General features: G+C 36.5%; 1 protein-coding gene across 4 annotated transcripts in view; it reads left to right on the top strand.

Annotated features, from left to right (window-relative positions):
• dock8 (dedicator of cytokinesis 8) overlaps positions 1-13,507 on the top strand; it is a 164,688-nt gene that overhangs the window by 105,830 nt on the left and 45,351 nt on the right. For all 4 annotated transcript variants that reach the window (XM_061900626.1, XM_061900617.1, XM_061900634.1 and 1 more), the window contains 3 exons: positions 284-436; positions 10,628-10,786; positions 10,871-10,971. In XM_061900626.1, coding sequence (XP_061756610.1) covers positions 284-436; positions 10,628-10,786; positions 10,871-10,971 — 413 coding nt within the window. The remainder of the gene's footprint in view (positions 1-283; positions 437-10,627; positions 10,787-10,870; positions 10,972-13,507) is intronic.

The raw sequence follows: 13,507 nt of genomic DNA, 5'->3' as shown, positions 1-13,507 counted from the left end.
GTAAACTGAACGCACCGTAATTGTGAAAAATATAGACACTTTAAAAAAAACAATAACAAATAAATGTGTGTGTATATATATATATATATATATATATATATTCTGTTAAACCACTAATGGTAACTTAAGCTATTTTCTGTTTTAAAATTTTTTACTTTGAGCAAGTTGCAAACAGCCCTTTTAGCTGCCATTTCCATCCTCTATTAGGGAGTTTAGCTTCGCACCAGCATCTATCTGTTAACTTTAAGCTAATTTGAAACTTCTTCTTGTGTCTTTTCTGCAGTTTGGCGAGCTTCTCTTCGAAGAGGAGGCCGAGCAGTGCGCAGACCTGTGCCAGAAAGTGCTTCACTACTGCAGCAGCCCAGTGGATGAGAACAGAAGTCAGGCGTGCGCCACCCTCTACCTCATCATGAGATACAGCTACAGCAATGCCAGCGTAAGCGCACTCTGACACAACTCACTAAAAAGTTATCCGGACTGGCGCGACATATGAGGAGCCAGACAAAAAAGCAAATGTCAGGCGACCTTTCAGTTAGATAAATCCTTATCGAAGACCTCTGAGCTTGTCAGAGAAATTGAATTTAAGTGCACACGAGAGCATGGAATGGCTCAAGATACTTGGTCTCATACACATCTTATCCCACATTTCCTCTCTGCAGCTTTTATGTGGTTGCCATATCTATTTTGGGCTCCCTGCAGAAACTTCCTACTGAAGGATGTGCTGGTGAATAGAGAGCAGAGAGATATGTCACTGTCTGCCTGCCTTACATTCTTAGCCCTCTTTAAATGAAGTCAGACACTCCTTAATATCTGGCCACAACATTGCTTGCAAAATGTAATCCGACGCCAAAAAAAATCTACTTTTACAAAGACAACAATGCTCAACTTTCAAAAAAGAATCGGTTCACTTTTGTCAACTTTGCAAGTCTTACACAGGGTTTGACAGTGCTTCACATATTGCATTTCCCTGACTTAGCTGATTCAGCATTTTTTTTTACATTTTTGTAATATAATGAAGGGAATGAGGTGTGCGTGGTTGAGCGTTGGGGCAATTAACCATACATTTTTGGAATACATTTTCAAAGATATAGGAGAATATTCCTAAATGTTCTTAATTCCTGTTCACAAACATTGTGGTATTGATCAAGATGATGCTAACCAGAGACGTTGCGCCATAACGTGGACGCGTCATGTCTTTCTTCCCTTTTTTTAGTTCGCAAACAAGTTGAGCAGGACTCAGCAGCGCCTCTGCTGGTTGCAGCCAACTTCTGCTCTCTATTTTGTCTTAAACCTACTCAGTGGCCTAGTGGTTAGAGTGTCCGCCCTGAGATCGGTAGATTGGGAGTTCAAACCCCGGCCGAGTCAAACCAAAGACTATAAAAAAATGGGACCCATTACCTCCCTGCTTGGCACACAGCATCAAGGGTTGGAATTGGGAGTTAAATCACCATAAAAGATTCCCGGGCGCGGCACCGCTGCTGCCCACTGCTCCCTTCACCTCCCAGGGGGTGATCAAGGGGATGGGTCAAATGCAGAGGACAAATTTCACCACACCTACTGTGTGTGTGACAATCATTGGTACTTTAACTTAACTTAAAGGGGTCATATCATGATTTTTTTTCTCCTATTTTTAAAACACTTCGTTTTGACATGTAATGATGGTTCTTAAGGTCAACATTTTGAATAGATTTTGCTATAAAGATCTATCTTCAAGTTAATTTTTGGCTGCCTTTGTTTTAAGAGGCAGGAATAGTTAGATGATACTGAAGCCCTCTTACCACACCCGTCAAGCTAATTAGCCTTTCGTCCATGCCCCGGCAGCTTTGTTTTGCTAAGACTGTATGGAATATGGACACCGGCGATTGCCACCACCCAATTTGTACTTAAATTTCACCACAGCACAACATCCCAGATGACATAGTGAGACCAGCAGCTCACGGGGGTTTGTATTTGACTCTAGGAGAGGAGGATGCCGGGGACAGAAAGTAGAAAAGTTTGACTGCAAACGTGTTACTATACACTAGCTAAAGTTAAACTTCTACAGTGTCATCATCTCTCTAATGCTAAATCCCTGACGTATGCATGTGTACATTGACCATAACATGCTTTTATATTCTATATCATGTTGATACTTTGACTGCAGTGCTGCTTCGAAGCCTGGTAAACAATAGAGGCCAAAGCCAGCCATAAAGTTAGGTACATAATCGTTCGTCAGGATCGCGAACATGTTAACGGAAACTGGTCCATCACCAAACACAGTAGGCACCGACCCAATTTAAATTAATGTTTAGGAAAATCATTCTTTATTTTGGCGGAGGTCTCAGCTGCTATTGTCTTACATTAGAGGGCTAAGCTAGCTACACAACAACTATATATATATATGTATATATGTTTACATACACATATATGTGTATATGTGTTTATATATATATATATATATATATATACATATATATATATATATATATATACTGTATATATATTTATATATATATATATATATATATATATATATGTAGATATGTGTATGTATATAAACATATATGATTAATCATTAACATGATTTATATATATATATATATATATATATATATATATATATATATATATATATATATATATATATATATATATATATATATATATATATATATATTGTCTGGGCAGCACGGTGGGAAAAAAGGTTAGTGCATGTGCCTCACAATACAAAGGTCGTAATTAGTCCTGAGTTCAATCCCGGGCTTGGGATCTTTTTGTGTGTAGTTTGCATGTTCTCCCCGTGACTGCATGGGTTCCCTCCGGGTATTCCGGCTTCCTCCCACCTCCAAAGACATGCACCTGGGGATAGGTTGATTGGCAACACTAAATGGTCCCTAGTGTGTGAGTGTGAATGTTGTCTGTCTTTTTTTTTTTCCCTGCGATGAGTTGGCGACTTGTCCAGGGGGTACAACACCTTTCGCCCGAATGCATCTGAGATATATATAAATATAGTATATATATATATATATATATATATATATATGTGTATATACACGTGTATGTAATATATATTTATGTGTGTGTGTATACACATACATATATATATGTATATACACGTGTGTGTATACATATATATATTTATATATGTATATATATAATATATATATATATATATATATATATATATGTGTATATATATGTACATATATATATATGTATATACACGTGTATGTAATATATATATATATATGTGTGTGTGTGTATACACATACATATATATATGTATATACACGTGTGTGTGTATACATATATATATTTATATATGTATACATATTATATATATATATATATATATATATATATATATATATATATATATATATATATATATATATATATATATTGCACACTCGGAGCAACTACTTCACAGTTGAACGCCCATCGCCAGGAATCATAAAAGTTCAAAGTAAGGCACTTTTTACTTCAGATGAGTCTGAAAGTTAATGTATCGGGACTGAGTTGTGCTGGTTAAAGCAAACAAAGCAAACAAACAACAGAGTACTTTATTGGGTTTCATCGTAGACATGATGTTGTAACACAGCCACATTTAAATACATTGGCTGACTGGCACAAGGAATTTTGGGTTGATTTCTGCCCATCCATCCATTTTGTACCACTTGTCCCTTTTGGGGCCGCGGGGGGTGCTGGAGCTTATGATTTCTACCATATATGGATAAAACACTGATATCACACTTGGGGCCGGCGTGGCAAAGTTGGTAAAGTGGCTGTGCCAGCAATCTGAGGGTTACTGGTTCAATCCCCACCTTCTACCATCCTAGTCACGTCCGTTGTGTCCTTGGGCAAGACACTTCACCCTTGCTCCTGATGGGTTCTGGTGAGCGTTTTGCATGGCAGCTCGCGCCATCAGTTTGTGAATGTGTGTGTGAATGGATGAATGTGGAAATACTGTCAAAGCGCTTTGGGCTCCTTAAAAAGGGGTAGAAAAGCGTTATACAAGTACAACCCATTTACCATTTGAACCAAATTCCAAACAGGCTGTTTTGGAGAAAGTAGGAAGGAAGGCAAGATCGTTTTATAAATATCTCTGCAATGCCTCTGATTTAAGATTTTCGGTACTTATACAGATCTCAAATACACATAAGCAGGTACCATCAGGTTAAAAAAACATTGGTTTTGCATAATGGGGCCCCTTTAATTGATTTTATTTATTCAGCAATCAATTTTACACAACCAATAGAATTTACAATAAATAATTAGCTATAAGGTTCACCCCTCTTCAAAATTTGTCAGAGAAATTTTGAGTAATAATAAAAAAAAAGTATGACAAAGTTAAGTCTTTTTCAAGACCGTTTCTGTAATCGTACACAATTTGTAAGGTCACGTCTGTGGGAGTGGATTGCATCACGCTGAAAGCAGTTTTTAAAATGTTGGTCACCTTATTTGTTGAACTACAAAAAAATGTTGCATTAATATTAATAGAAAGTGAGCACTATTATCTTAGTAAAGGCAGCTCTGGCATGGATCTCATTGAATTCTGCAGAAAGGATTAAACTTGGTTAAAAATAGAGGAGTTTTTTTTATCTGGCTCAACTGGAACTTACTGAAATCAAGAAGCTCAAAAGAAAGTGGAATATTACCATCTTCCATCATCTCTTGTGCTTGTTTGATGTTTCTTGTGTTTACAGTAGGCACACTGTAATTAAAGTCATACTGCAACCTCTGGAATGCACTTTAACACACACACACACACACACACACACACACACACACACACACACACACACACACACACACACACACACACACAGTATTCTCTGCCTCAACATATTTTTTGATATTGAGGAATCTGTGAAGGGAATTAGCTTAGCAGTTTTGGGTTCACTCAAACACAATATACTCCTCTATGTTTCATTATTGCATAATTTCTGCTTCCAACTCTGAAAAGAAAAGCTTTGATAAAAGGAGGCATCGACAAAAACATAAATGCATCATTTACCCTACTTTTAAGCACACAAAAGGATACATGCACTGTATTAGGGGCCCGTAAAATAGAAATAATCAGTTCGAGGGTCTAGCTGTGGCCATCATAAAACCTTTATTAAATTTACAGACTATGTTTTAAGTAACAGTTTAACATTTTTAACTCTCCTGCAAGTGCAAAAGTAAGTTAACCACTTTCCAAACAAATCATGGCATAATTTCAAACATTATCTAACAGTAAAAATGCAACTTTTGATAATATATATATAAATCAACAAAAATGTCCTTATTTTATGGAGGAATATAGATAAAATGCACTAAAACATTCAATAGTTTTTGTCTAAAAAGGAGAAGACTTACCTAAATGACGTGTGTACTAGTGGAAGGAAAGAAGTGGTAATATTTTGAGAATACAGTCAGAATTTATAAAATCATGACAATGATTATATTATATATTCTGATGACTATTTTGGAAGTTCTACTTTATTCCTCTAAAGTGACTATTTATGTATATTTTAATGCACTTTAAAAAGTATACAGGAAGAAAAGGAAGAACGCCAAATGTATTACCTACACTACCATTCAGCAAGCACACATGCACTCACATATAGAGTATATCGTGCATTAGAGGGCAGTGATGGGTGGTTAGGCTCAGGCTCCATGCTCAGTTGAACAGAATGGGGGCGTAGAGATGATCCATGGATGATTATGTCTCTGCTAATGGGGGATCATTTCCCGCTTTGCTGCTCATGTTAGAGATAGATGGTGCTCGACTCGTGGATGTATGGGTACAAACACACACGCGCGCACACACACACAAACACACACGCGCACACACACACCTGGGCATGCACATGGCTGCTTGTCAGCCTGTTGTCGTTGACAGTTAGAGTGAAGAATGAAGAGACGAGCACACGCAGCATGAGGACTTAACAACATTGAGCGGAGGATGCAACATAATCAGCCCAATACGAGACGGGCATGCAGCCGAGGCTCCACTTCCTGATTCAATATCATCATGATGCTTTCGGGCGCTGATTCAATTTGTACGCCACATTTTTACGTCATTTTTGTTTTCCCCGCTAGACCATAACAGATAGATAAATCCCACTCTTCCAGAGGTTATTGATAGAGCACCTGAATATAGCATGATGTACAAATATATAATATTTCAGTTAACATGATTTCTCATCTACAGCAGTGGTTCTCAACCTTTTTTCAGTGATGTAACCCCTGTGAACATTTCTTTAATTCAAGTACCCCCTAATCAGAGCTAAGCATTTTTGGTTGAAAAAAAGAGATTAAGAAGTAAAATACAGCACTATGTCATCAGTTTCTGATTTATTAAATTGTATAACATTGCAAAATATTGCTCATTTATAGTGGTCTTTCTTGAACTATTTGGAAGAAAAGATATAAAAAATAACTAAAAACTTGTTGAAAAATAAACAAGTGATTCAATTATAAATAAATATTTCTACACAGATTTCAACTTAAAGTGCCCTCTTGGGGATTGTAATAGAGATCCATCTGGATTCATGAACTTAATTCTAAACATTTCTTCACAAAAAAAGACATCTTTAACATCAATATTTATGGAACATGTCCACAAAAAAATCTAGCTGTCAACACTGAATATTGCATTGTTGCATTTCTTTTCACAGTTTATGAACTTACATTCATATTTTGTTGAAGTATTATTCAATAAATATAATTATAAAGGATTTTTGAATTGTTGCTATTTTTAGAATATTTATTAAAAAATCTCACGTACCCCTTGGCATACCTTCAAGTACCCCCAGGGGTTCGTGTACCCACATTTGAGAACCACTGATCTACAATATAACTATTATAAACTGATGTTTAAGGAATACATTTAGATGAAACTTAAGAAAATATAATCAATTTCACAGTTCCTGTATACTATAATATGAGTGCCCCAGCTCATGAGTGTTTTGGGGTATGAGTGGTAGGCTTTAGGTTGCTTGCAAAAATTCAGGTTATGAGCCTCCCCACTGCTAGTCAGCATACCGATTGTCACAGTGAACCACGTGAGATTCAACCAAAACATAATTGAATTGAAGAAAAAAATAATCAAAAACATGACCGAGTGTGTACCCAACTTAGTGAAGTAGTAATGTATGCCCATAGCATCACTAGTCTGCACCATAGTGACGCAGAATGAGTCGATAATGTCAGCCTAACACGTTAAAATAAAATCTAAACCGCAAACACTTCTTGAGATACTGTAAAAGGCCACTCTCCAATGTGAATACTGTATATTAATATTACAGTACTTCATAGTTGTTTGTAGTACTGCTCATTCTATTGTATAGTTTCTAAAGGTTTGATTTTCCAACTAGAAAGCATGTTACATGTTAAAATGATGGTGTTTTTTTGGAGCCTGAGCATAGATTAAATTGATTTCAATTCCTTTTAATGAAGAACTTTAATTTGAAATAGAAGTATTTTGGGTCACAAGCTTTTTCACAAACCTATTAAACTCATAAGCCAATTTACTACTTTTTACAGCTGCATTCAAAATGATTATTCAACCTTAAATATTACATTCATTTTCATAATCTACATACTTTCATAAGATGGCCACTACTTATATATATATATATATATATATATATATATATATATATATATATATATATATATATATATATATCCATCCATCCATCCATCCATTTCCTACCGCTTATTCCCTTTCGGGGTCGCGGGGGGCGCTGGCGCCTATCTCAGCTACAATCGGGCGGAAGGCGGGGTACACCCTGGACAAGTCGCCACCCCATTGCATATATATATATATATATATATATTTTTTTTTTTTTTAAATTAATATTAATTTGTGTGTTTTTTTGTTTTTTGTTAAACTACAGAACGTTTATAATTGTACAAAAAATTGTTTTCAATAAAGGTTTAATAATTTCGATTGTGAATGATAATGTTATTAGGAAAAACCTTTTGTCTGGTATTGTTTTGAATGCAAGTTTGAATTAGAATAATGTGAAATAAAACAAGTGTCACAATTAAAAAATAACACCATATTACTATTCAAAAGTATTATTATTATTATTATTACCATTGAAAGGGGTATTATGTTTTAATGTTATTGATTTACATGCTTTTATGTTTATTCATTTTATATTTAATAAGTATATTTAGTGAGTAATATTGAATTAAAAAAATAAACAATATATAATACTTCTAATATAAAGAATACCATAATTACAGTATTATAATAATAGGAACGTTGTTATTATATTATTATAATTCATAATTTTCTATTTATTTCAGTAATAATTGTTTTGTTTGTGGTTATGGTGCAAGTTTATTTCAAACGTGTACAATTACAATATGATTCATCAGGTTTCCAGTTTCTCATTACAACATAACCGAAAAGGAGTAGGAAGAAGCAGAGTTTATTATTCCTACCCCTTTTTGTGTCATAATAATTTCTAACACATTTGTTTGTACTCAATCTGTAACACAACATTGAATAAATGAATAAATGAGTAAATAAATAGGACTTCACGGTGGAAGAGGGGTTAGTGCGTCTGCCTCACAATACGAAGGTCCTGAGTAGTCCTGGGTTCAATCCCAGGCTCGGGATCTTCCTGTGTGGAGTTTGCATGTTCTCCCTGTGAATGCGTGGGTTCCCTCCGGGTACTCCGGCTTCCTCCCACCTCCAAAGACATGCACCTGGGGATAGGTTGATTGGCAACACTAAATTGGCCCTAGTGTATGAATGTGAGTGTGAATGTTGTCTGTCTATCTGTGTTGGCCCTGTGATGAGATGGCGACTTGTCCAGGGTGTACTCCGCCTTTCGCCCGATTGTAGCTGAGATAGGCACAACCCCAAAGGGAATAAGTGGTAGAAATGGATGGAGTAAGTAAATAAATAAACTCGTCATTTCCTATGGAAATTTTGATGGGCCTGCTCTCTGTGCTGTGAACCTCTGGCCCGCTAGCATAAAACATTACAATACATGGAAAAGGGGAACATGTCTAAATAACCATGAATTTTAGGTTTATTTTGATTAAAATTTGTAAAACATACACAAACTTAAATAGAAATGACAGAATGTAATCAACAAAATACAAGCAGTACAAGGGTAAAAGTAAAACTTAGGTTGTACAATGCTATTACTCTTTTACTTTGGTATGCTGATAAAGTTAGGCTACATAACGGACAAGCGGAGAAAACGGATGGATGGATGTAAGTTCCATGATGACTGCCAAAGCAACCATTCTTTCAAGGAAATCATCTGAGAACGGTCCTTTGTTTTTCTTTAACTAATCTTGTCCAGGGTGTAATCCGCCTTCCGCCCGAATGCAGCTAAGATAGGCTCCAGCATCCCCCGCGACCCCAAAAGGGACAAGCGGTAGAAAATGGATGGATGGATAATCAATGTGGATAAACAGTTCACCTGACTGACATGACAAGTGACAATAAGGGTTGGACTGAGCCAAAAATTTGGCCCTGGACTTCTTTCATCCAGACCTTGTCATAACACAAAGCCCATAATAGGACCACTATACTGAAAAATATCCCTTTACCTTCTGGGGCTGTGAATACACTATGATAACTACACACTGGGTTGCTTACTTGCTCTTAAAAAAGTACTGATTTAAAATTTAGGCCTGTTTATTTATCACTCACCCACACGAAACACATCGCAACAAGCTTGTAGATCTGCAAAGTGGCGTTATTTGAAGAACGTATAAAAAAGGGCTTAAATGATTAATAGAAACAAATAGTATAGTGTTGTTATCTAATACTTTAGATAACTACATTTAACTATAACACACCACATCATCATGTTTGCGATTAATTTACCGTATTTTTCGGACTATAAGTCGCAGTTTTTTTCATAGTGTGGCCGGGGGTGCGACTTGTACTCAGGAGTGACTTATGTGTGAAATTATTAACACATTACCGTAAAATATCAAATAATATTATTTAGCTCATTCACATAAGAGACTAGATGTATAAGATTTCATGGGATTTAGTGATTAGGAGTGACAGATGGCTTGGTAAACGTATAGCATGTTCTATATGTTATAGTTATTTGAATGACTCTTACCATAATATGTTATGTTAACATACCAGGCACCTTCTCGGTTGGTTATTTATGCGTCATATAACATAGACTTATTCAATCTGTTGTTCACTATTCTTTATTTATTTTAAATTGCCTTTCAAATGTCTATTCTTGGTGTTGGGTTTTATCAAATAAATTTCCCCAAAAAATGCGACTTATACTCCAGTGTGACTTATATATGTTTTTTCCTTTCCTCATTATGCATATTCGGCAGGTGCGACTTATACTCCGGAGTGACTTATATTCCGAAAAATACGGTACTTTTATAGTTATTCATACTATAGTATTTATTTAAATTGTATTTAGATGTATTGTATTGACTTTTTTATTGTATAATAGGATATTATAAACTAATTAGATGAAAGTGTAGTGTTTTTACAATGTGACTCCAAGCTTAAAGAGTTGAAGTTGCATAAAAGAGTCATCAGTAGTGATCAATACCTTAAGAAGCTACAATTGCACTTAAGCATCATTTGAGGAAAGCTGTAGAGATCAGTCAAAGGTAAATGGTTGTTTCGATGTGTCTTGACCAGAACTTCTCCAGAGTGAAGATGCAGGTCACCATGTCCCTAGCCTCTCTGGTGGGCAAGTCCTCAGACTTCCAGGAGGAACACTTGAGATGTTCCCTTCGCACCATCCTTGCTTACGCAGAGGAGGATGCTGAGATGCAGAACACACAGTTGCCCCAGCAGGTGTCAAATCGAACACATAGTTACTGTACATCACACAACACTATTATTATGAACTTCACTAAACTTCATGACTGTCACCTACAGGTGGACGAGCTTCTGAGGAACCTTAACAGCATTCTTTCAGACACGGTGAAGATGAGAGAGTTCCAGGAGGATCCAGAGATGCTCATGGACCTCATGTACAGGTTAGGACCTCAACACAAAAAAAGCACATTTCCTCCTGCGATGGTGACAAAGCCATGTCGGTGCTCATGTCTATTCCTCTGCGGTTGTCGTTGTTTTGAATCTGTTTGCCTCCCTTCGCCATGGTAACCATGTGGTCGCGGTTTGGCTACTCTCGAAGCTGCTTTTGTTTACATGCAAATGCAAACAGTGTGTTTTCTATGTGGTGTAGACAAAAGGAACATACATACATGTTCTCAATAATTTTACATGACCCCTTTTAGCCTTGACTCTCACCCAAACTCAGCCCCACATAGCACACTTGCTGGTGAACAAGACCCCTTTTAGCCTTGACTCTCACCCAAACTCAGCCCCACATAGCACACTTGCTGGTGAACAAAACATTTGGCCTCCAGATGCACGATTTGACGTGTAAGTAAATAAAGTCAAAAGTGAATCACTTGCTTTGTAAAAGCCTTTATTCAGTCCCAAAACATAGACCATGCTGTGCATACTGTACATTAAACAATGTTTCTATTTTGCAGTCTTTTTTAGAGACATGCACATGAAAAGGATCTTTGTTAGATTTGTTGTTTCAGCAGTCCTTTAATGAACTTCAATGATATATATTGTACAAACCCAGTTTCCATATGAGTTGGTAAATTGTGTTAGATGTAAATATAAACGGAATACAATGATTTGAAAATCCTTTTCAACCCATATGCAACTAAATGCACTACAAAGACAAGATATTTGATGTTCAAACCCATAAACTTTTTTTTTTTTTTGCAAATAATAATTAACTTAGAATTTCATGGCTGCAACAAGTGCCAAAATTAGTTGGGAAAGGGCATGTTCACCACTGTGTTACATCACCTTTTCTTTTAACAACACTCAATAAACGTTTGGGAACTGAGGAAACTAATTGTTGAAGCTTTAAAAGTGGAATTCTTTCCCATTCTTGTTTTATGTAGAGCTTCAGTCGTTCAACAGTCTGAGGTCTCCACTGTCGTATTTTACGCTTCATAATGTGCCACACATTTTCGATGGGGGACAGGTCTGGACTGCAGGCGGGCCAGAAAAGTAACCACACTTTTTTTTTTTTACAAAGCCACGCTGTTGTAACACATGCTGAATGTAGCTTGGCATTGTCTTGCTGAAATAAGCAGGGGTGTCTATGAAAAAGACGGCTCTTAGATGGCAGCATATGTTGTTCCAAAACCTGTATGTACCTTTCAGCATTAATTGTGGCTCCACAGATATGTGAGTTACCCATGCCTTGGGGACTAATGCACCCCCATACCATCACAGTTGCTGGCTTTTGAACGTTGCATCGATAAGTCTGGATGGTTCGCTTCCCCTTTGGTCCAGATGACACAATGTCGAATATTTCCAAAAACAATTTGAAATGTGGACTCGTCAGACCACAGAACACTTTTCCACTTTGCATCAGTCCATCTTAGATGATCTAGGGCCCAGAGAAGCCGGCGGCGTTTCTGGATGTTGTTGATAAATGGCTTTCGCTTTGCATAGTAGAGCTTTAACTTGCAAAGTGACAGTGGTTTTCTGAAGTGTTCCTGAGCCCATGTGGTAATATCCTTTAGAAATTGATGTCAGTTTTTGATACAGTGCAGTCTGAGGGATCGAAGGTGACGGTCATTCAATGTTGGTTTCCTACCATGCCGCTTACTTGGAGTAATTTCTCCAGATTTTCTGAACCATTTGATGATATTATGGACCGTAGATGTTGAAATCCCTAAATTTCTTGCAGATGCAGTTGGAGAAACGTTGATCTTAAACTGTTTGACTATTTGCTCACGCTTTCTTGTGAAAGACTGAGCATCTTTTGGGAAGCTGTTTTATACCCAATCATAGCACCCACCTGTTCCCAACTAGCCTGCACACCTGTGGGATGTTCCAAATAAGTGTTTGATGAGCATTCCTCAACTTTTTTGCCACTTGTGCCATTTTTTTAAACATGTTGCAGCCCTCAAATTCCAAATGAGCTAATATTTGCCAAAGATAACAAAGTTTACAAGTTTGAACGTTTGCAGTGTATTCAATTGAATATATAAACCCCATTTCCGTATGAGTTGGGAAATTGTGTTGGATGTAAATATAAACAGAATACAACTTCTTTGTCACGTGTTGCTGGCATCAAATTCTAAAGATTATTTGCAAAAAAAAAAAAATGTTTATCAGTTTGATCATCTAACACAATTTCCCAACTCATATAGAAACAGGGTTTGTAGTAGTGGGTATTTATTTTTATTTGTACTGGTCACATGATTATACCTATATACAGTGGGGCAAAAAAGTATTTAGTCAGCCACCGATTGTGCAAGTTCTCCCACTTAAAATGATGACAGAGGTCTGTAATTTTCATCATAGGTACACTTCAACTGTGAGAGACAGAATGTGAAAAAAAATCCAGGAATTCACATTGTAGGAATTTTAAAGAATTTATTTGTAAAATATGGTGGAAAATAAGTATTTGGTCAACCATTCAAAGCTCTCACTGATGGATGGAGGTTTTGGCTCAAAATCTCACGATACATG

Source organism: Nerophis ophidion, linkage group LG01 (assembly GCF_033978795.1).
Source record: "Nerophis ophidion isolate RoL-2023_Sa linkage group LG01, RoL_Noph_v1.0, whole genome shotgun sequence".
Taxonomy (NCBI): domain Eukaryota; kingdom Metazoa; phylum Chordata; class Actinopteri; order Syngnathiformes; family Syngnathidae; genus Nerophis; species Nerophis ophidion.
Note: the sequence above shows the minus strand (reverse complement) of the source record. Positions and strands in the feature narration are given on the sequence as shown.